Raw genomic sequence first — 22,677 nt, forward strand, 5'->3', positions numbered from 1 at the left:
CTTAAGCACATTCCCAAATTATCATACTATTCCCATTGATTTCAATGATGATTTTCATTATCGTTAACAGTAATTTTTCCCCCACTATATTACAGTAGAATAGATGCTGCTGGGTTGTCCCCGTCTGTTATTTTCTGTGCCGTCACGGGGCCCCCTTATGCCACTGTATACACATATAAGCAATTAAGACTAAATACACAGAACTGTATGCTGTTCAGTGGAATAGGGTTGTCATTTAATCGGTCCTGCTTGACCCGCTCTGAACGGGATTCGAACCAGGGTTTCCGGCATGGGAGCCAGGCACGCTAACGAGGAGGGTAAAGGCTACATTCTGTAGTGACAGTCGCAAGTGTGCCTCTTGAGGCTGGGGAGTGAGGTTTACACACTGCACAGCTAGCAACCAACTTGCTACTGTAACACACCAAATATTAATATCGTTTATTTTTCTTTTTAAGTTTACTGCACTTATACACGTATTACGTTAATTGATAAATAAAACATTCTCATGGCATTGTTCTTGAAACATCCCCACTATAAAACATTTTTCACAACTGTCTATATATGTAAAGTTCACAGTTGAAGTCAGAAGTTTACATACACTTAGGTTGAAGTCATTAAAACTCATATAAAACTTCATATTAGCAAACTATAGTTTGGCGCATAGTTATAGTTTGACATCTCATTTAGGACATCTACTTTGTGCAAGACAGATTGTTTCCCTTTTAATTGACTATATCACAATTCCAGTGTGTCAGAAGTTAATTGTGCCTTTAAGCAGCTTGGAAAATTCCCGAAAATGACATCAAGCCTAATTTAGCATCTGATTGAAGTCAAATGGAGGTGTACCTGTGGATGTATTTTAAAGCCTACCATCAAAATCAGTGCCTCTTTGCTTGATATCATGGGAAAATCAAAAGAAAGAAATCAGCCAAGACCTCAAAAAATAAAATTGTGGGCCTCCACAAGTCTGGTTCATTCTTGGGAGCAATTTCCAAACACCTGAAGGTACCACGTTCATCTGTATAAGCAACAGTACGTAAGTATAAACACCACAGGACCACACAGCCATTATACTACTCAGGAAGGAGACACATTATGTTGCGAAAAGTGTGAATCAATCCCAGAACAAGTATCTTATGAAGATGCTGGAGGAAACAGGTAGAAAAGTATCTATATCCACAGTAAAATGAGTCCTATATTGACATAACCTGAAAGGCTGCTCAGCAAGGAAGAAGCCAATGCTCCAAAACCAGTAAAAAAACAAAAAAAAAACAGATTAACTACTGTTTGCAAGTGCACATGGGGACAAAGATTTTACTTTTTGGAGAAACATCCTCTGGTCTGATGATACAAAAATTGTACTGTTTGACCATTGTGGGCAGAAAAAGCGTGTGTGAGCAAGGAGGCCTGACACAGTTACACCAGTTCTGTCTAGAGGAATAGGCCAAAATTCCTGCAACGTATTATGAGAAGGCCACCCAAAACATTTGAGCCAAATTAAACAATTTAAAGGCAATGCTACCAAATACTAACAAAATGTATGTAAACTTCTGACCCACTGGGAATGTGTTGAAAGAAATAAAAGCTGAAATAAACCATTCTCTCTACTATTATTCTATTATTTCACATTCTTAAAATAAAGTAGTGATCCTAACTGACCTAAGACTTGGAATGTTTTCTATGATTAAATGTCAGGAATTGTGAAAAAGTTTGAGTTTAAATGTATTTGGCTAAGGTGTCTGTAAACTTCTAACTTCAACTGTATATCCCAGTCATATATTTTGGCTGGCAAACTGACTGACTAACATTAAAAAAGCAGTAAGTTAAATTGCACACAAATGCCAAAAAATGACAGTAAAATCTGCCTAGAGAACATATAGTATGTGCTTTTTTTTTAAAGCTCATTTGTTTCTGTTCTTAAATAGTACTTCCAATATCATCTTATCCTGAATAGGTCTTAAGAACAGAAAAAGAGCATAAAGGCTTCTCAAAAAAGGATATTTAGAAGAACTGCTCTCCCTTGAGGCCAAACACAGTAATGCCTTATCAATCACATTTAATGGGTTCTTGCAAACACTAACCGTAACTTGCTATACACTATTGCTCTTTCATATGGTTACAGATTTGGAATAAGTATTAATCTTCAATGTGTAAATTATTCAGAATGGTTTGTGCCTTTCAATTTTAATTCAATTCAATTTAATTTATATAGCAGAATTTAAAAACAACAGTTAAGAAATGTGTTTGCAAGAACTTTTTAAATCCAATAAAACATAATATATACCCAAAAGACAAACAACAGAGAACATCACAAGTTGTAGGCTAGAGAGAAAAGATGCGTTTATAACTTAGACTTAAAAATATGTAGTGTTGGAGCAGTTCTGATAGAAGTCGGTAAGCTGTTCCAAAGTTTAGGTGCAGCCAAGGCCGAAACTAGGATTTTTCAAATACCGAGGTCAAAAATAACGCCCCCAATCGAATGCAGCACTTAAATCTAAAAGAACCAGGACAAACGAGTCACCAGAATCAGTGGCTATTAAGACATTTAACATCTTTACAAGTGTTGTCTCAGTCGAATTAACTTTTCTAAAACCTGACTGAAATATATCAAAGATCTTGTATCAACCAAAAATCTCTGCAATGGAAGAACAACCACAATTTCCATAATTTTGGATAAAAATGAAATATTAGAGAAGGGCTTAAATTAGATATTGTAGAATCCAGATTCATATTTTTTTAAAAGGGATTTACAGTAGCATGTTTCAAACATTAAGGTACAATTCCTGATTCCGGGCACCACTTGGACATGAAACATTTTCCTAGGTATTCCATTCCACTTCTTACATGCAGACAGTCATTTAAAAGGTAAACATCCTACAAATAGGACAGGATGTTCCACAATTTGCCTGACAACAAACTAGTGAGTTTAATATTTTCAGATGTGGTGCCTTTAAAGGGATTAAGAAATTAATTTAAGTGTGCGGACAGTGCATTTGCCATCAGCGTGGTAAACTTTGAGAAGTTGCGTATTATAGGATAGAATTATCCTCATTATTTAAGCATTGCTTGTGCGGAAAAAAATTGCTGCATTCAACAATACATTTAAATTTTGTCATTATTGGACTTTGAATTGCCTGCTGTAAGTAATGTTCCCTTTATTATGTGTATTTCACAGATTTATTTGTGAAGTGTTAAAGACAGATTAAAAGACAGTAGTATTTTCATGAATTCTGGTGCCGATTTATTATTAGGGGATATGATAACAGATTTGAATAAATGGTTGCAGTAGAAAAAAAAACGAAGAAAAAAAAAAAAAAACTGATGGATGATGTAAACTACATGCTACGCACCCACAATAATCCCGCAGTTATGCACTTTTGAAGCGAAGCCAAGCACACTGGTTACAATGAAACATTATTCTGCATCGGGATGCGCATAAGCGGTGTTGTGTCCTATGTTGGAGCATGTCTTATTATATACCTCCCATTTATTTTTGTGTACATTTCAGTTTTCTTATTGTAGGGCTGCACTTAGCATCCATATAGCACTTAGAAATGTGTTCACTAACACTATCAGTTGTGATATGATTACTTTTTGCCCAAGGGCTGTCCAATTAAAATTCGAATTTCGAATATTCGTCGAATTAAAATAATAAAAAAAACTGCACATGCATTTGAATATTAGGTGTGTCAGGATATGATTATGACGTAGCTGACGCGGTTTGTTTTTGTCAGCCTATCCAGTTCAACCCATTATATGCGGCACGGCTGCGTTGATAATTTCAAAAATGGCTGGAAAATACAGTGAGGACTCGCAGTCGGAGAGGATCTTACTCACATAAAACATCTTAATAGTGCTGTGTGGCGCTTCTTCGGTTTCTGGAGTATCGAAGGCGAGATTGTTGACAAAACCAACGTAATTTGTAAGTTGTGTAAGAAACCGCTGCTACAGGTATATCATTCCACTACATCTAACTTGAGAACACACTTCTCACGTTAAGTCTTCTCATCCCGAAGAGTTTTCTCGAGAATATCATGACGAGGTGCCATTATTAAAACGGACCATGGCATTACTGGCACATCGGTCAGAGCTGAGGGTGTGTTTTCATCAGCTGGAAACATAGTCAACATAAACGTGCTGTATGATGTACAATGTAGCAGTATGAATGAGTGGATAGTTTCAGAATAAGTTTGCCATTTTGGGTTAACATAATATATAATTCTGTCTGTTGAAGCATGTTTTCTCATATTACTGATGCTCTTCCAATTATATGCACTTTTGTTACCTCAATTTCCTTGCGTGCACATTTAGGAAATTATATTTGATCTATGAATGATTGTTTAAAACATTATACACTTTAAACAAAGTCATGTAATTTCATTTCAATAAAAAATGCGATGCTTGATTTGGATTATATTTGCTCATTGTGCTCACTTGCGCCCTCTTCTGGGTTTAGGAGACAAATAAATACAGTACTTTTTCCCCCTCTAACAGAGTTTAGTTATGTCTTTAGAATTCGAATATAATTTGAATATTACTATTATTTAAGTAAGAAATTCGAATTTAGTTTTTCAACCATATTGAGAGCCTTGAAAGTGCTGTTACATAAGAAAATTAGCAAATAATTGTCAAATCAGTTAACCATGATTTTTTCCCAGACGGTAACCTAACTGTCAAAAACTAATTTGGGGTGTACTTTATTTTAATTTTTTAACTTGGGCCAGTGAGTAACAGCTTCGAAATCACCCAGAACAAAAACTGCTTTGCAAACACAGTGCTAAGCTATATTCAACTTACATTTTCAATAAATATATTATATTCAATAACCCATAAAGGGCATTTAGGAATATTTAGTCACAGTTTTACAGTCACAATAACCATATATTTCCCGCATGCACATCCACAGTCAAAAATCTGCCATCCAAACATGAAGCCGAAATGATAAGGAGCTATTTGACAGCCAGATCACACAGATTAATACATTTGTGTGCATGTGTGCCATTTGTGTAGCCTTAATATAGCATGTAACTTCAGCTGACAAGGAGTGGCAATTCATTTCTATTCTTTCATTATGGAATTCACAATGCTGAAGTGTGTGTGAGACTGACGATCATGAGATACTGCAGACCTGCCATCAGTCTCAACAGGTCTCATTCTTTTTGACACACAAATTAGACACGGTGGCATTTTTTGACCCATTATTAAAAGCACACACCTTTGCTCATGTGTGTCACTCACCTGAAAACAGGGTTTGGTCATGATGTTTAAGAGCGGCGGGGCTCCGGGTGTATAGGAGTGTCTTCGGGGTCCTGGACCGGTGGGTGTGACATTTAGACGAGGAGATGGAGGCAGGTCTACAGTCACCTGGTGGTAGCGAGTCAGCTTTGAGGCAGGCACATATCCTCTGGGTCCTGAAGAAAAAAAAACATAGCGGTCCTATCAAGCTACACAAACAGCACATTCTTCTGAAATACACTTAATACACATAATTTTTTGTTTTCTTAAAAAAAAAAAAAAAAAAAGAAAAAAAAAAAAGAAAAAAAACCCTTTCCATTTCACATACAGGAAATTAAATATGGAAAACGAGTTTCAGTACATCAATACTCCTGAGCATAAAGTTCTAGACTTAAAATGGTATATTCAGGATTTATAGTTACAAATTACGATTTAGATCTATATATTCAGATTTTATATATATATTTCCAAAAACAATTTTATATTCCTCATTTGCAAGTTGCTTTGGGTAAAACAATGTCAGCTAAATTAATAAATAAATAGTAAATTGATATTGATAACAGTAGTTTCTGTTGAGAGTGCTGTAACTGTTCTTGACCAGCAGATGTAACTCATAGCAAAGGCTTTCAAGACCAATTGTTTTACAACAATTAAGCAACAAATGCATCCACTAAATAAATTGGTCTTGACCATTAAGTAATACACTACAGGTCAAAAGTTTTGAAACACTTACTCATTCTTTATTATAATTATTTGTCTTCACATTTTAAAATAAGTCATCAAAACTATGGAATAACATAAATGGAAGTATGGGAATTATGTTGTGACTAAACAAAATAAATAAAAACTGTGTTATATTTAAGCATCTTCAAAATAGTCACCCTTTACCTAGAATTTGCAGACATGTACTCTTGACATTTTCTCAACCATCTTCTTGAGGTATCACCCTGGGATGCTTTTTAAACAGTATTGAAAAAGTTCCAATCTATGTTGGGCACTTATTGGCTGCTTTATTATTTAGTCCAAGTCATCAATTTCAAAAACGTTTTTTATTATTATAGTTTTATAATGAAATAAATGAATATGGTGGCACAATTATATTTTGTCTGCAAAACTAATTTCAAACATTCTTGAATATGCCATCAGATAAAAATATTTTTAAGATCATGAGAAACATTTCAGTCAAGTGTTTCAAAAGTTTTGACTGGTAGTGTACTTGAAAATAAATTCACAAAACACAGATTCTGTTTTAGAGGTCGACCGATTAATCGGCCGATTTTTTGCATTTTATAACATAATCGGTATCGGCCAATATCCAAGTATATCAAGCCGATTATTAGGCAGGCGCATCCGTGGGCAGCCTAGTGTTGTTGTGGAACACGTGTTCGACGCACACTGCCCCTAGAGTCATTTTCCAGCAGAGTGAGCAGTGCCTTAGGAAGGAGCTAAGTTCCTTGGAGAAAACGGTAAGGATTAAATTTGTATAACTTCTTTATATTTAATTAAAAACTTTTGATATGTTACTGCCAACTTCGAGAAAAAACGCGACATGACCTTCGGCTACTTTGGATATTGATAGCGTAGTTGAAGTTGCATTATCACAGCAGAAGGGTTGCTATCATGTCACAATAAGTAAGCAAGAAATTTGCAATTACAGACAGTGAATCTGAGACTTTTATTTGTTCTGTTTGTGTGTCTTATATTTGAGGGTTGTCACTCAATGCAGAGAAATAAGTAATAAAAAAAGATACCAACGCACAGTTGGTTAGTGAAGGACTGGCTTTGGTAAGCTCGGACGTTATCGGTTCTGCTGTCGGTACTGGAGAAATTAAGAAAATCCATGTATTATTGCTATAAAGAGAAAGTTATTTTATCTCGTCAGCCATTTCTATGTATAATAATATGAAACCATTTGTCTGTGATGCAATTTAGCTATTCACAGTCAGAGAGAGAGAGAAAGAGAGAGAGAGATCTTGCGCACAGCGAGCACAACACGAGCCCAGCTAAATGAGTGACAGAACTAAACATTCAAACATAGCCTGGTTTAGATATGTGATTATTAGTCTGATTTTATTTTAGATTTCGCCTTCCAAAGATTATAAAAAGAATATTTATACATAAGCCGCATTCTGTCTAGCACAACTTCCTTCCCTTCACAGCGGTGCACTGACATTTCTCCCTAAAACTCAAACTTAACGTCAGAATCAGCACGATCGGTGATTGTTGTAAAATGCAGTCTAGCTACTGTTGCTAAATTGCGGGACGCGTTTAATAATAAAAAGAGCGCAAGAGATACCGTTCCCAAGGCGGCGCGCGCTCCGATACAGACTGCAACGAGACAAGCAAAGTATAGGCTACTTTGGGTTTCATGTGCGCGTCTAAACGATCAACTATACACAAAAATATGTCAAAACGACCGGCTTGGAGATTCACTTAAACACAGTTTATGTCTTAAATGGACGTAGTTATGGAAATAGTTGGGAGAAAATATGGCGCATCAGGAGCCTATTAGACTCGGTCTTAAAGGGGAAGCTATCTAAAAAACATGCTGACGATTGAGCCATTACTGCGAATCAAACAACAAAAGGCAAAGAGAACTTACAGCTCTTGTATGAATAACTTCTGCATTAATGAGCATTATTCTATCTATGATAAACTATGCAGTGTTATTTTACAATTGATTACTTTATTAGATTTCTTTTTAGACCACACCTGAACAGTAATGTTAGTAGACCTTACTGAAATTAAATCACTGTGCCTATATAACGTTTATCTTTGTTTAATATATATATATATATATATATATATATATATAACAAAAAGAACCATTAAGAATACTGTTGAAGTACCGGATCGATAAGCAGGATCGATAAGATAGTAATACCATTAAAACCTTAACGATACCCATCCCTAGTTATGCCTGTGCTTCTCTTGGATGCTCTGAATATTGGATTACGTGTCTGGATTGCCCCTTAATTAAAGCTGCATTTGGATCTGAACCTTCGTGTCTCGGAGCAGTTGCTTCGTTTATTTAACATATTTGTTATACATTATTTATACAATATGTTTTTACATTATACATTTTTAATTTAAGTGTACAAGTGCAGACTGGTCAAGTGTTCAATAAATGTATTTGTTGAGAAATTTTGTCTATCTTAAGTAATTATTTGTGTTACATTTTATCTTTCAAATAAAAGGTTCAAATAAGAGGTTAAAAACAAGCAAATATCGGCCAAAATAAATCGACAGCATTAATCGGCCATCGGCCGACCCAGATTTCAAAAGATCGGCCTGAAAAAAACAATATCGGTCGACCCTCTATTCTGTTTTTAGCGTTTTAAATTAACAAGCATTAATATTTCCATTTTAAAAGCATAACCCCATACATTAACCTTAAGTGTGCCAAGAAACTGAGGCTTAAGAGGACAGATGTGTTTTGAATTAAAAAAACAGAAACTCACTGAACCAAAGAAAGTAAACATGTTACATAAAACATCAGAACAAAATAACAATGGTTGTGACTACTGCTAAGAATCAAACACAATCCTTTATATGCTGCTCTTTCCATCAAAATGGGAAGCGAGACATTTCTGTAAATTGGACAAACAGGCCCATTAATGATGATCTAGGATCAGCCTAATCCGGTCCACACAATAACACTCTTAAAAAATACTCCTGGTATGAACTGGTTCCAGCTAAGTGCTCCTTATACAGTACATTCAGAAAGTATTCATACCCCTTCATTTTGTTTTGTTGCAGCCTTATGCTAAAAGTTATAAACAAAATTCCACATCAATCTATACTCCAATCCCCATAATGACAAAGCAAAAAAAAACATATTTTTGATAACTTTGCAAATGTATTAAAAATATCACATTGACATAAGTATTCAGACCCATAACTCAGTTCTTAGTCGAAACACCTTTGGCAGTGATTACAGCCTCAAGTCTTTTTGAGTATGATGCGACAAGCTTTGCAGACCTGGATTTGGGGATTTTCTGACATTCTTCTCTGCAGATCCTCTTAAGCTCTGTCAGGTTGGATTGGGATCTTCGGTGGACAGCCATTTTCTGGTCTCTCCAGAGATGTTCAACTGGGTTCAAATCCGGGCTCTGACTGGGCCACTCAAGGACATTCACAGAGTTGTCCCTAAGCCGCTCTTGCGTTGTCTTGGCTGAGTGCTTGGGGTCATTGTCCTGTTGGAAGGTGAACCTTCGACCCAGTCTGAGTGGTCTGGACTAGGTTTTCATTAAGAATATCATTGTATTTTGCTGTGTTCAGCTTTCCTTCATCCCTGACCAGTCCCCCAGTACCTGCCACTGCAAAACACCCACACAGCGTGATGCTACCACCACGTTTCACTGTTGGGATGGTATTGCGCAGATGATGAACAGTGCCTGGTCTCCTCCAGACATGACGATTGGAAATTAGGCCAAACAGACCAGATAATCTTGTTTCTCACAGTCTGAGAGTCCTTTAGGCTCTTTTTTGCAAATTCCAAGAGGGCTTTCATGTGTCGTGCACTGAGGAGAGACCTCCCTCTGGCCACTCTGCCATAAAGCCCAAATCGGGGAGTAGCAGTGATGGTTGTCCTTCTGCAAGTTTCTCCCATCTCTACACATATTGTAATCTCTTGAGCTCAACCAGAATGACCATCGGATTCTTGGTCACCTCTCTCACCAAGGCCTTTCTCCCCAATTTAAACTTTTTCTTTCAAAAGTCTGTTTTTTGCTTTGTCATGGGGTATGGAATGCAGATTGATGTGAAAAAATAAATAAATAATTTAAAGGGTTTTAGCATAAGGCAGCAACATAACAAAATGTGGAAAAAAATTAAGGGGTCTGAATTATTTCTAAATGAATTGTATACTTTATAAGCTCCTTTTCCAAGGTTTCCTTAGGTCAACTTTACCTCCTGCATCCACCAGCCAGCGGCGACGGTCTCCACGCGTGTCCATCTCACTGACGACAGCTACCAGCTCTCCCTTGCTGAGGGTCAGGTCCAGGTCACGAGTGCCCACCACTGGGCCTGTCAGCTGGTAGATCTTCTCTGAGCCGTGCTTGGCAGTCAGAGTCTTCAGACGCTGTTCAGACCCTGGACTGAGTGCCTGAGAACGTGAAAGAGACAGAAAACTCTAATTTTATTACTGAAAACGAATCTGATATCAAACCAAATTCCATAAATTGCATTTACAAATTTAATAAACTTACAAAAATACTTATGAGTTACAAAGTGCAATAAGCAGAGTGCTCACTTTAATGTCTGCTACAATTACATGAGAAATATAAAGCATTCGCCATTTAAGCATTTAAGATACTGCAACAGGAAGGAACGAAGACAGGAAATTAACATGAGAGAAAGAAACTCAAAGGATCTTTATACGTGATCTACATTCTGACCCCTGTCTGCAAACACACTGTACTTCTGAAGATTACAGACTGCCTCTGTTTGATCATCCTGCCTTGTTTTTGAAACTGATGTTTTTATGACTTCAAAAACTCATAGTATTGGTTTGTGTCAGCTGTTGAGAGACACCAGCAGACTCTGGATAATAACAACCGTTTATTTAATCAGCTGTAATGATGTTCTAGCGGCCATGACATGACATCAGAGACAGTGACATAATGGAAATGCAAAATAACAAAGTAGCTCTAAAATATAAAACTTGAAAACTGTGCTGCTACTTATGCTGTCAAAATAAAAAGACATTAAAATATTTTGACAACAATAAATTAAAATGCATCCCATTTACTTTTTTATTAAATGTCCCTGGTCTTAAATGGATAATTTTCTCATCATTCACTCACCCTCTCCTCTCTGATTTTGGTCTGTTTCTCACCCAAAGCAATCATATTTATTCAAAAGACATGGATTAAACCATTCACGTCATGGGTTTATGTTGCCTTGATGTACTCTTTTAAGCTTAAATGTTTTGTAACTTATTGACTTAAATTGTCTGGGCAAGTCATACAACTTTGACACATTATGGTGAGTAAATTATTGGAGAATCATGTTTTTTTGAATTAGAGAATAATAATTCTTATGTTTTTAATTTCCATACATTTTCAGGCCAAAAATCAGGTCCCCTGATTTTTCCTTGTTTTTCAACCTGTCTAAAGATAAAAAGAAAACAAATATCCATAATCTCTTTAAAATGCAATCACTTTTTCCACCTCTTAAACAACTTAATTTTTTTGCTAATGTAACAAAGGAAGAGTGGTTGGGAATATTAATATTAACCCATAACATCATAACCCCTTTTTTAAAATGCAATCAAATCTCAGAAAGTTAAAACCAAACCCACATTAATTTATTTACGCTCAAAAATATCACATTGATAACATTAAATGTAGTGCAAATGCAGTTTCATGTTGTCTTTAAAGGAACAGTTCACCCAAAAATGAAAATTCTCTCATTATTCACTTACCCTGATGTCTTTCTTCATTAGAACACAAATGAAGACATTTAGAAGATAGAGCTCTGTCAGATACTTAGAATAGAAGTACATGGGTGCCAGCACTTTGACGGTCCAAAAATCACATTTAGGCAGCATAAATGTAATCCCTGCGACTCCAGTCGATCAACGATTGTCATCTGAAGCGAATCAACAGGTTTATGTAAAAAACAATGACAACTAAAACGTATTTAACTTTAAACCGGCTCTTCCATCCAGGGCTCTGACACTGTTTGAAATGGCTGAAATCGCGTGTGACGTTTGTTCTTCTGCTGTAATGTCCCTTCCGAGTTCTTGTGTGAACTCACCGATGTGCTTACGTCATTACAAAAGTTGATTTATCTTTTACACAAACATATCGATTTGCTTCAGAAAACATGAATTGATCGGCTGAGTCATGTGCCATACTTTTATGCCACCTAAATATGACTTTTGGACAGTTAAAGTGCTGGCACCTGATCGGACTCTAACAATCTTCCTTTGCATTCTGCTGAAGAACGACAGTAATAAACATCTGAGATGGCATCGGGGTAAGTGAATAATGAGAGAATATTCCTTTTTGATTGAACTATACTTTCCTAAGTTTATTTTACTGAAAAGCTCTTCTATCACCATGCTGGTTGCTGCCCTGTCATATATCTGCAATAAAACTTTAAAATTGATAGATATTTACAGACTAAATGAATGCCAGCTGTTTATGGTTAACTATAATACAGTAACCCCAGGACATATTTTACCAGGGTGTGTTTATAATTAATAGCTGCATTGATGCAAAACACATGGTGCCAAATTAAATCAAGATGAATAAATGGTCGCATTTAGCTATGGTTTAATTCCACTAGTGTCCACGGGCACCAGGACAAACTGTCCCATAGAAACAAGTCTCCACCCGGCAACAGACAATGGGGAGTCTCTATATTGGAACTGACCTGCACAATGGGAGCATTGAGATCATCTTGAGCACTCCGACACAGACTATCCATCCTCCTCGAACCTTCCAGCACTGAACACTCCGCCCACTTCCAAAACTCACCAGCTTCCAAATTACTGTGTGGGAGCTGTCAGGGGACAATGAGTAATTCATAAACACTGCCAGCCTGCAAAAAGCTAAATTTAATAACACTTTTAAAACCAATGGATTTCTGCTTGGTATTCTATGATGGGCTATTGCACTGAATGTTCAACAATCTCCTGAATCTGATATTTAGGTGCAACTAAACCATGAGGATGTTTAGAATTGTGAAAGGCAAGACTGACATGATTAGAACTGGAACAGACCATGTGAATAATCCAGGATGTTCATCCTCACTTAGCTAGCAGAGTTAGCTAGCTACAGCTAATTCCTAAAAACAGGGTAGGTCCAAAATGCTGCCCAATAGCATCTTCCTGGTATGCCTCTAAGGAATGCATCAAGGCAAGTCAGATTTAGATGCTTGTGTAACATCCTGTCTATGGAGATGCTTCTATCTGGCACATTTTTTAAAGTGGTGTATACATACTGCCTATATTCAGCCCAAGTCTCTATGATAAGCTGGTCCCTAGATAAGTTTTAGGTTTTAGGACTTCAGTGTAAGTCTATGGACCCGTTTCATCATAAATATCTTCAAATCTAAATTAAATTTTATTCTTGATAAATTACATGATTTAATTCTGAATTGAAAACTGGCCTGAAACCGGTTTCCTTCAGAAATCCCTTCATACATTTTCTAATATATATATATATATATATATATATATATATATATAAATAAAAAAGACTTCGTACCTGATGTGTAAAGCTGGTAGCCAGCTGTTCCATATCAGCCGCCAGGTCTCTCTGCAGACAGCTGAAGGCCTCTAGTGTAGCCCACAGGAGCTGCAAGGCTTTCCCATTGAACTGCGGCAGCTCAGTCAACAGCAATGTGTTCATGGTCTTGTAGGTGTTGGCTATGGCTTGTTCCTCGAAGCTCAGGTTGCTCTTCTCTTCAATCAACTCATAGTCTAGTAACTTGTCCTGACGCTTGCGAATTAGGTTTCGTGGTCCTGCCATCAGCTCCCGCAATGAGCTCAAGGGCATAAAGACCAAAGTTTTCAAACGCTTCTCCTACAGGAAACAATAACGGTGGAATGACAATTATATACAAGGAGAATTTAGAAGGCATGATACATGGAGTACATGGTTAGACATTAATAAATGGGGAAAACCAAAAAAGAGAGTTAGGAGATCATAACGTGGAGATACTGTGACAAATGTTAGTGTTTCAGATTTTAGTCATGCAATATTTAATTTCACATGTACAAAAACAAGGTTATACATCTTTAAATTATAAATCTTCCAACAAAATTTAAGTAAACAAACAAACAAAAAATAACAGTGAAGAAACGTGGTTTGTGAAAATTAGATGTGACTTATGACCTAATATTTGGGTTCACAACAATATGACATATTGAATACACTTCTGTCCCTCACAGCCTCATTGATTGGTATCTTAAATATATATTAAATATAACTTCTACTCTGAATAAAGGTGATGTCAACTGCGGGTAACCTTATGGTTAAGGTTAGTTTTAGGGGGAGGTGTATGGTTTCTGTGGGACTCCAAATAAACACTGTGTATTTAGGATGCATGCAACTCTTGTGAGACTTTGTGCAGTAAGTGGGTTACTATTAAGACATGACCATATCATGATACTTAAAGCATCTAAAAGTTCAGGAAATACTACACTTCTTATTATAAATTATATGGTGTTACAACAACTTGTTTGAATGATTTTATGAAATATTTTTTTTGAAAAAGGTGAGCACCATGGAGCTGTTTTTTCACATCACTGTAGGTTTTTCATTTTTCCCAACAATAGTGAATGTCTCTCCAACATGTGAATTGTAATCTACTTGAGGGCTTACATATGTAGGATATATCCACTGTCTGAGTGCCACTGTGATTTCTTTAGAGAACAGAGCAGCTTTCTCGCCTTCCAGATCAAGATCAGCTTCTTCTGGTCTGCAGCTGAGGAATCTCTGCAAACACAAGAGGTTAGATCCTTAAATAAGTCTTTACAAACTCTCCAAAGCACACAGCAATCATCTGTACTTCACAACCTTATGAAACCTCATTCATCTGCCAGGGATCAACCTCCTACTGTTTTCCTTTTATTGACCAGCTGCAATAACAATGGAAGATGTTTAAGTGGTTGATCCCTGGGCATACTGGCTTCACATTGAAGGAACACCAAAACAAATGAGAACATCAGCTCTTTGTAAGCAAGCAACTAAAGTCATTATGATGATGAATAGTAAATCCAGGAGGAAATAAATGCAAACCTGTAAATGGTGGAGATAGGCCTTCATGTTATCATGGAGCTCTGAGATGCCTCTCTCAAGCACAAAGAAGAAGCCGACAAGGGTGTCAAATTCTTCATCCTTCAGCTATGACATGATTGAATTACAAAGCTTAAAAAGCATGTTGATTGTGAACATAATATGCAAAAATTGTACAAACTGTGTCTGAGATGGTACGGAAATCATGCTGTTCTTTTAACATGTCAACCTCTTCCATTGTTTACTCTAAGCATTGTTCTTGGGTGTAGTCATGCTTCATGGCACACTTACCTTTGGTAACATTCCTGTCTCGTGCTTTATGTACTGGCTTAGCCGAGCAGTCTTCTTGGCAATGCTGTGGCCACTCAGACGATTTATCTTGTCCTTGATGGTCAGGTTCTCGGTCTTCTTATACTTGTCAGCTTTGACCATCAAAGAATGAGAATAATAAAGCAAATCAAGACCTAATTCATTTAAGCTCAAGTCAAGTGTTCTTGAATCTATCTGTAACTACAACGCCACATCAAAATAGATTAGATTTTACTCGAGTTGCGAGCTTACAGTCTGACTTGAATGTGGTGAGTTAAGGTTGGATATATGAAAAACAACCCCAATTCCCAAAAAGTTGGGACAGTATGAAAAATGTTAATTAAAAAAAATATTCACCCTTTGCTATATTGAAAGAACTACAACTACACATTATATGATGTTTTACTTTTTTTTTATTATTTCAAAACAGTTGATTGCAATATGCTCCAAAAAAGTACAGGGGCAATTTAAGACTAATAACAATTTGACGATGTGAAACAGGAGATGTTAAACAGGTGAGGCAATTGTGTCATAGTACCGTATCCTGTACAAGGAGCCTCCAAAAGCAGTCCTTAAAGAGCTAGGATTGTTCAAGACTACGCAAAGAGAATCTTCAGCAAATAATCCAGCACTTTGAGAACAATGTATCCCAAAGACAAATTGAAATAATTTTGGGCATGTCACCCTCTACAGTGCACAATATAGTTAAAAGTTTCAAGGAATCTGATCAAATCTGGGTGTGTAAAGGGCAAGACGAAAACCACTTCTGAATGCACGTGATCTCTGATCCCTCAGACGTCACTGTCTTAAAAAAACATTATTCATCTGTAATGGATAACATGAACATGGCCTTGGGATTACTTTAGTAAACCTTTGTTAGTCAACACCACTCGCCGCTGCATCCATAGATGCAAGTTAAGACTTTACTATGCAAAGCAGAAGCTCTACATCAACACTGTCCAGATGTGCTGCCGACTTCTCTGGTCTCGGCCTCATCTTAGAAGGAAAGAAGACCTTTGTTTTTTGGTCAAAGAGTCTAACAAAAAGTTTTTGAAAAACACAGCCATCATCTTATCTGGGACAATAAGAAAAAAGGATCATCCAAGCCGTTTTTAGCGTCAGGTCCAAAAGCCAGAGTCTGTATGGGCCAGGGGTGTGTCAGTGCACATGTCATGGGTAACTCACACATCTTAACATCTGACTCACTTGCTGAACCACAAGTCATCATTACTTTAAACATGTCTGACTCAAAACGAACTGTGATGTTACCATGTTATGTGTACTTAAGGCTTGTGAGACCTACATCATTGTAATTACTAACCGGCTGTTCATATAACTTCTTCTATAACAACACGTACATATTCTCTACAGTTTTTTTTGTATTAGCACAGTTTTGTGCCTAACAAATATACCCAAGACTATGTCCTTACCGACTTCACGGAAGCGTTTGTATTCATTGATCCTACAGTTGATCTGCACCGCAGTGTGCGCGGTGTGCTCCAGTAAGGAGTAGGCAGGGTGCTGTGGGTCTGTATATTTCTGGATCGTCTGGAGCAGAAGGGGGTAACGGGCGATTCTCTGAACCGGCATAACCAGGAAGAAACTCAGAGTGGATGCATTCACATCAGGACTGAAACACAGATGAGATCAGGGGTAAAAAATGAACAGAATGTTTGTTGTTACACTGGTGCCTTTCTTTACAAACTCTCTCACACCAGTATTCGTATCACAGCTGGTCAGACAGGATGTAAGACTTTTATTGTCAGATATTTAAAAATTATTATTCAGGCTGTGAAATATAAAATGTTGATTTAGGAACTTACGCAGATGACTTAATGATTTTAACCATCTCAAGCCAGAGGGTCTCTTTCTGTTTGTAGCTGTTCTCAAGAGCGGTGATGTTATTGTAGTTGGCCAGGTACTCCTTGTAAGCCATCTCTATGTCTTGAGACAGACTCAGGAAAGAGTCACCTGAAAGACAGAATTAGATGATTTAGATGGTATAAATGGTATTTGAAATTACAAAAGCAAAACATGCAGAGTAAAACAGACACTTTCTTTTCGCAACAGATGACAAATACGCAAATACCAAAAATAACTTTCATTTTAACCAGCATGCTCAAGACAATATTCTACCTCTCTACCCTCATTCATCATTACAAGTATCTTGAAGTTCTTGCAATTCAAGTTCAGTGAGATCAAGAGTAAAAATAATTTGATGTCAGACTGATCAGTCAGTATGGTCACATGAACAGCATCTAGACAGATGAGATGAGAAAACAAAGTGAACCAGATATTCCAGTCTGACCAGCCATACTCACAGATAGTTTCTAGGTATTTTGGATTGATGTGTAATATCTGTGACTGGTCAAAAAGGCTCAGCAGTCTGCTGGAAACATCCATGACTTCATCTATGTGCTGGAACATATTGTCCAGGTTTGGGGGAGGCGGCTGAAAGAGAAAACATCCAATATTATATGACATTATTAAAGATACATGTATTGAAGATACTACATTGATTATACTTATCAAATAAGAGGGATGCGGAATAAATTGCTTTGCCTATAGTCTTATTCAGATTTTGCAAACTGTGAAATAAAACATTTTGTCAACTAATAACATATTAACAAGGTCTGCCATTTTAACGGGTTATGTTCCTGTTTAATTATGTGAAAAATAACATGTTAAAAAAACATTAATCATGCCCCCAATCTGTACTTAAATTCCATAATAAGGAATGTTCCTACAATCAGATATGGAAATAAAACAAACAATATTTTTTGCATATCTTTTTGTATTGTCTAAATGTTTACCTGTCTGTTGCCACAATAGGTGTATGATGTGATGTATTTGAATTGTCTGAATTAAAATGTTTATTATAAAATACATTATTATTATATTCTGAATTACCATTATTGGGGGCCTTTTGCAGTAAATATATTAATATGAGATTAATTGCAATTAATTTGATTATTAATTGGCACATCATTTAATAAATTGGATGAAAAATTATAATTGAGTGCCAGCCCTAATATTGACATATACATTTTACTTGATGCATATTGAATTACAAATATTTATATAAATATTTTTTATGAGACTTTGCCATACCATTAACACATACGACATTTAGTGTAAATTTAACAGCATGTTTCCTATCAATAACAACAGTGGCAAATCATTTTGACTTTCAACTAAAAACACAGAGAACATTTTTTTACAATAATGCACGTACTCACTGAGCACGCGATCTTCTGCTGTTGTAGCTCATACACCACAAGGTTCGACATGTTGTGCATTCTGAAATGCTATTCTTCTCACAACAATTGTACAGAGTGGCTATCTGAGTTACCATAACCTTTCTGTCAGCTCGAACCAGTCTGGCCATTCTTCATTGACCTCTTTCATCAATAAAGCATATCTGTCCGCAGAACCGCCACTCACTGGATGTTTTTTTTTGTTTTTGGCACCATTCTGATAAAATTCTAGAGACTGTTGTGTGTGAAAATCCCAGGAGATCAGCAGTTACAGAAATATTCAAACCAGCCCATCTGGGACAACAATCATGTCATGATTAGGGCTGGGTATCGTTCTAATTTTTATTATATTGATACCGTTTCCTAAATGATATTTTTTCTGATACCAATTTTATGAAATCCATTTTTAACAAGATTACAAACATTGTTTTTTTTTTTTTTTCAATGTGTTGACTTTTTTTTACAGATTCAAAGACTCATCTCCTGAGCCTTCTGGTCTCCTCATGCCAGGGTCGGCAGGGGCAGAGGCTATAACATTAATGTGAAGAGGGGAAAAAAAAGCAAAAAAAAGCTAAACTGTTAATTCAGCCAACCCTAACGATAAGTATGGTTTAACAAGATAACTACTTTAATGTGAGTTAAACTTGATCAGTTACTGTCAACCTTCAAGCATTTTTAGCATCGATTTAGCTAGCTATCTATAGACATACATCCAAACAATATCTAACGTTACGTAGGTCCCAGTTTATAGGACTATGTCAACGCGCACAGAAACGTTAATTTAACAAGTTCACAAGCATGTATCACTACAAGTTAGCCGATTTTGTTGGTTTGTTTACTAAATGTTAACCTTACCTGTCGGAGTCATAGCACCGCTGCATTCATCAGTAGTTTTGAAGAAAGCTCTGTGGCAGGAGGTCTCTGAGAGTCTTCTTGCAGTCGAAGACGGAGCAACTTTCTGCCCTTAAGTTTATTTTGTGCACGGTCAAGTGCTTCATCAGATTTGATGTGTTGCCGGTCTTGGCAGCAATTATCTTGTTGCAAATATTGCATCGCGTGCTGTTGACATCGAGCCTGGTGAAATGTAGCCACACTTTAGATTTTTCACCACATCTATGGTGGTTGGGACGCACACACACTACAGCCTCACGTGTGAGACGCGCTGTGTGTAACCGGAATAAACTAGGCACCTTTACATTTGGGTACATCCAGCATGCTACATGCTTATCACTGACGTTGACGAGATTAACCCCTTAGGTATCGAAATTTGGGACTGAACGACAAGATATTTTTTGATACTCGATTGTTTAAGAGGCAATTCGGTCATTGCCTAAAATGTATCGAACTCAATACCTAGCCCTAGCCATGATTGAAATCACTGAGATTAAATTTTTTCTTCATTCTGATTGCTGATATGAACATTAACTGAAGCTCCTGACCCATATCTGCGGGATTTTATGCATTGCACCACTGCCACTCGATTGGCTGATTAGATAATCGCATGAATAAGTAGGTGTACAGGTGTTCCTTAAAAAGTGCTCAGCGAGTGTACAATGGAAGTATATGGGGCAAGAGAACAGAAGGGTTTTAAAGTAGAAACCTACATCTTGTTTTTTTGTTTAAGCATTTACATGAATTCTTCCATAAAAAACATATATATATATATATATATATATTCTCATATAGTATGTACTGTAAAGGTGTTTACATTGTCCATTTGAAGTGGGACTGCTTTTCTGGGTGGATGAACTCATAAGTTACTGATGTCATTCATTCATGTGGGTAGAGTTTGCTACGAGTAAAAATAGTGTAATGTAATGGTATGGCATGTCCCTTTCTGGTGCTCTTGCTGGATCATAAAAGCTACCAGTTTACTTGGTCAGGAAAATTAGTTGAGAGATGGGGTAGTAAATTTGCCAGAAAAGTTCTGTATTGATGTATGTGTGAACAAAATGGTAACATTCACAGTTTAGAACAGGCTAGGATGCTCAGATGTGAGAATGACATCAGAGAGCATTAAAAGTATGTCATTTTAAAGGTGGTGTGAATCGTAGTGATATGTATCACAAATTGAAAGCTGTTTGTTAACTTTAACCAGAAGAGTTAATCTGACAATTTTTGTCAATTTGAGAGGTTTCATGTGTGAAAGTGGAAATTATCTAGAGAACATGAATACCTGTAGTTTCTGCAGGTTGTTGTGGATGGTGACCGTGCAGAGCTGAAGATGTTTAAGGTAGTTTCGTTCTGTTTGCACCATCTCCTCAATGACCATGAACTGCCTCTGAGCTGCCCTGTCTCTGGATGTTGCCTCCTCTGCAGCAGCCCTTGCCTTTCTTTCCTCTTCATGCTCCTCCTCCTCTGTAGGCTCTTCCACAGTGTCATCAATCACTTTACCTCCTGTCTGCTCTCCGATCTCCCCAGCTATCTCCTCCTCAGCTGTCACTCTCACGGTTGGAGGCACATTTGCCTTCAGGGAATTCGCCATTGTGGGGATGTCTAAGATACCAATAGAAGAGCTTAGACCGGAACACCAGCATGACTGAACGCAGACATAAAACTCAGATATAGGACTTGAGGCAGAACCAGGACCCTATTTCAAAAATATCTCAAACTAAAGGGGCATTCACACAGATAGTGATTAAATATTACAGGTCAGTAAGTTGCTGTACTGTTAGTCACAAAGTGTTCGGATCAACTTTGATGCGTCGCCAACAGTGTCTGTTGCTTATATCACCACAAATCATGAATTTTCCTTTAAAATTAAAGATTTCTGTGATATCTGTTAACTTTGTAGCCACAAATCAGTGTGAACCCCCTTTAAGAATGCTGATAATGGATTAGCTCAGTGAATGAACTCGCTGTAACACACATAAACCAGACCCTGCGGTCACACATTATTAGGACCACCCATAAAGGAAGGCTAACTGTCCAAAATGGCTGAGAGCTCTGTTTTGTTGTTTGCTTGGGGGGGTGGGGGGGCACACACACACACACACACACGTGTCTAAACAGGAAGACCCTAACACTTTTCAAAAGATGTTTCCAAAGTCAGTTTTTGATTACAAATTCAGTTCCTTCAAACATAGCCTCATTTACATATAGATTCTCTGAAAAACAAATCAATGCAAAATCTGCACAAACAAACAAATTATGATACTTGTTCAGGCAAACCACATAAAACTGTAAGAAGAACATGTAGACAAACAACTGTAAGCAAAAACACTAACTACATCCACAAACATTAATAAGGCAACAGTGCATTTGTAACAAGTGCTCAAGGCCAGCACACTGAAACAGAAAACCACAAGCTAAGCAAGTAGTGCAGCACTTACGCTTGCTGACTGAGAGCCCTAAAACTGCTGCACTGCAGCAGTACCACAAACCCCTATTTAAGAAAGAAATGAACAGTTTAACAACATGACCAGTCCCAAGACAACAATCAAAGTGCATCATTACCTTTAAAGATTGAGATAGACTAACTCTGGGTCTCCCTTCCTTGTGCTGGAAAAGTGAGGTGTACAGCTGAGGAAAGCCTGGCACATACTCTCAGACTTGTGTGGGTTTGTTCACTGAGTCACACTGCAGGGCCTCATGTGGCATGGGTGGGTGAGTGAGTGAGGGGGGATGGGTGGGTCAGATGAGTGTACTGAGCCAGGGGGGAGGTGGGATTTTAGCAGTGGGGATCCAAATAGGATCACTGAGGATACACTGTCTGTCTGTCTGTCTCTCTCTCTCTCTCTCTCTCTCTCTCTCTCACACACACACACACACACACACACACACACTGATGAATACACAAACTGACTGCACTAGCCACTGGGAAGGAAGTGATGCCTGCTCAGTTTGAAGCTGATTGGCTGGCACCAGATCAAAAGTGAACAGGAGTGCACAACACACATTTACCAACATCCTCAGATGCAACTGCAGTAAACAAAAGCCCCATGTGGCCAGGAAATAATCAACTTTGTAGTCAGAGAGAGTTCCTAAAAGTTTTACAATGGCAAAAGCCATTTTACAGAATCCAGAAATATCCATGATTTAAAGGTGTTGACAAATAACATGAACTTTAGATTTTTTAGTTAAAGGGTTCCCACGTTTTTTTTAACTAATGATATTCCATGACT

General features: G+C 37.3%; 1 protein-coding gene across 1 annotated transcript; it reads right to left on the bottom strand.

Annotated features, from left to right (window-relative positions):
* Window positions 1-3,744: 3,744 nt before the first annotated feature.
* On the bottom strand, window positions 3,745-22,297 carry LOC127659805 (rho guanine nucleotide exchange factor 37-like). The gene is made up of 14 exons (XM_052149756.1): window positions 22,034-22,297; window positions 21,886-21,938; window positions 20,730-21,049; window positions 17,618-17,747; window positions 17,120-17,267; window positions 16,727-16,926; window positions 15,279-15,409; window positions 14,991-15,095; window positions 14,574-14,687; window positions 13,455-13,772; window positions 12,619-12,747; window positions 10,147-10,342; window positions 5,239-5,411; window positions 3,745-3,945 (listed from the first exon to the last, which is right to left on the bottom strand). The coding sequence occupies exons 1-14, from the start codon at window positions 22,093-22,095 to the stop codon at window positions 3,745-3,747; spliced, it is 2,280 nt and encodes a 759-aa protein (XP_052005716.1). The 5' UTR covers window positions 22,096-22,297.
* Between the last annotated feature and the right edge of the window lie 380 nt (window positions 22,298-22,677).

The sequence above is a fragment of the Xyrauchen texanus genome, chromosome 19 (genome assembly GCF_025860055.1).
Source record: "Xyrauchen texanus isolate HMW12.3.18 chromosome 19, RBS_HiC_50CHRs, whole genome shotgun sequence".
Lineage (NCBI taxonomy): Eukaryota > Metazoa > Chordata > Actinopteri > Cypriniformes > Catostomidae > Xyrauchen > Xyrauchen texanus.

Excerpts from the sequence above, each read along its gene's own strand:
- LOC127659805 (XM_052149756.1), bottom strand. The coding sequence starts at position 22,095 with ATGTGCCAGGCTTTCCTCAGCTGTACACCTCACTTTTCCAGCACAAGG. Across the intron at positions 17,268-17,617 it reads AAAATACCTAGAAACTATCT|GTGACTCTTTCCTGAGTCTG; the intron begins GTGAGTATGGCT and ends TCTGTCTTTCAG. Across the intron at positions 16,927-17,119 it reads AAAATCATTAAGTCATCTGC|TCCTGATGTGAATGCATCCA; the intron begins GTAAGTTCCTAA and ends TCTGTGTTTCAG.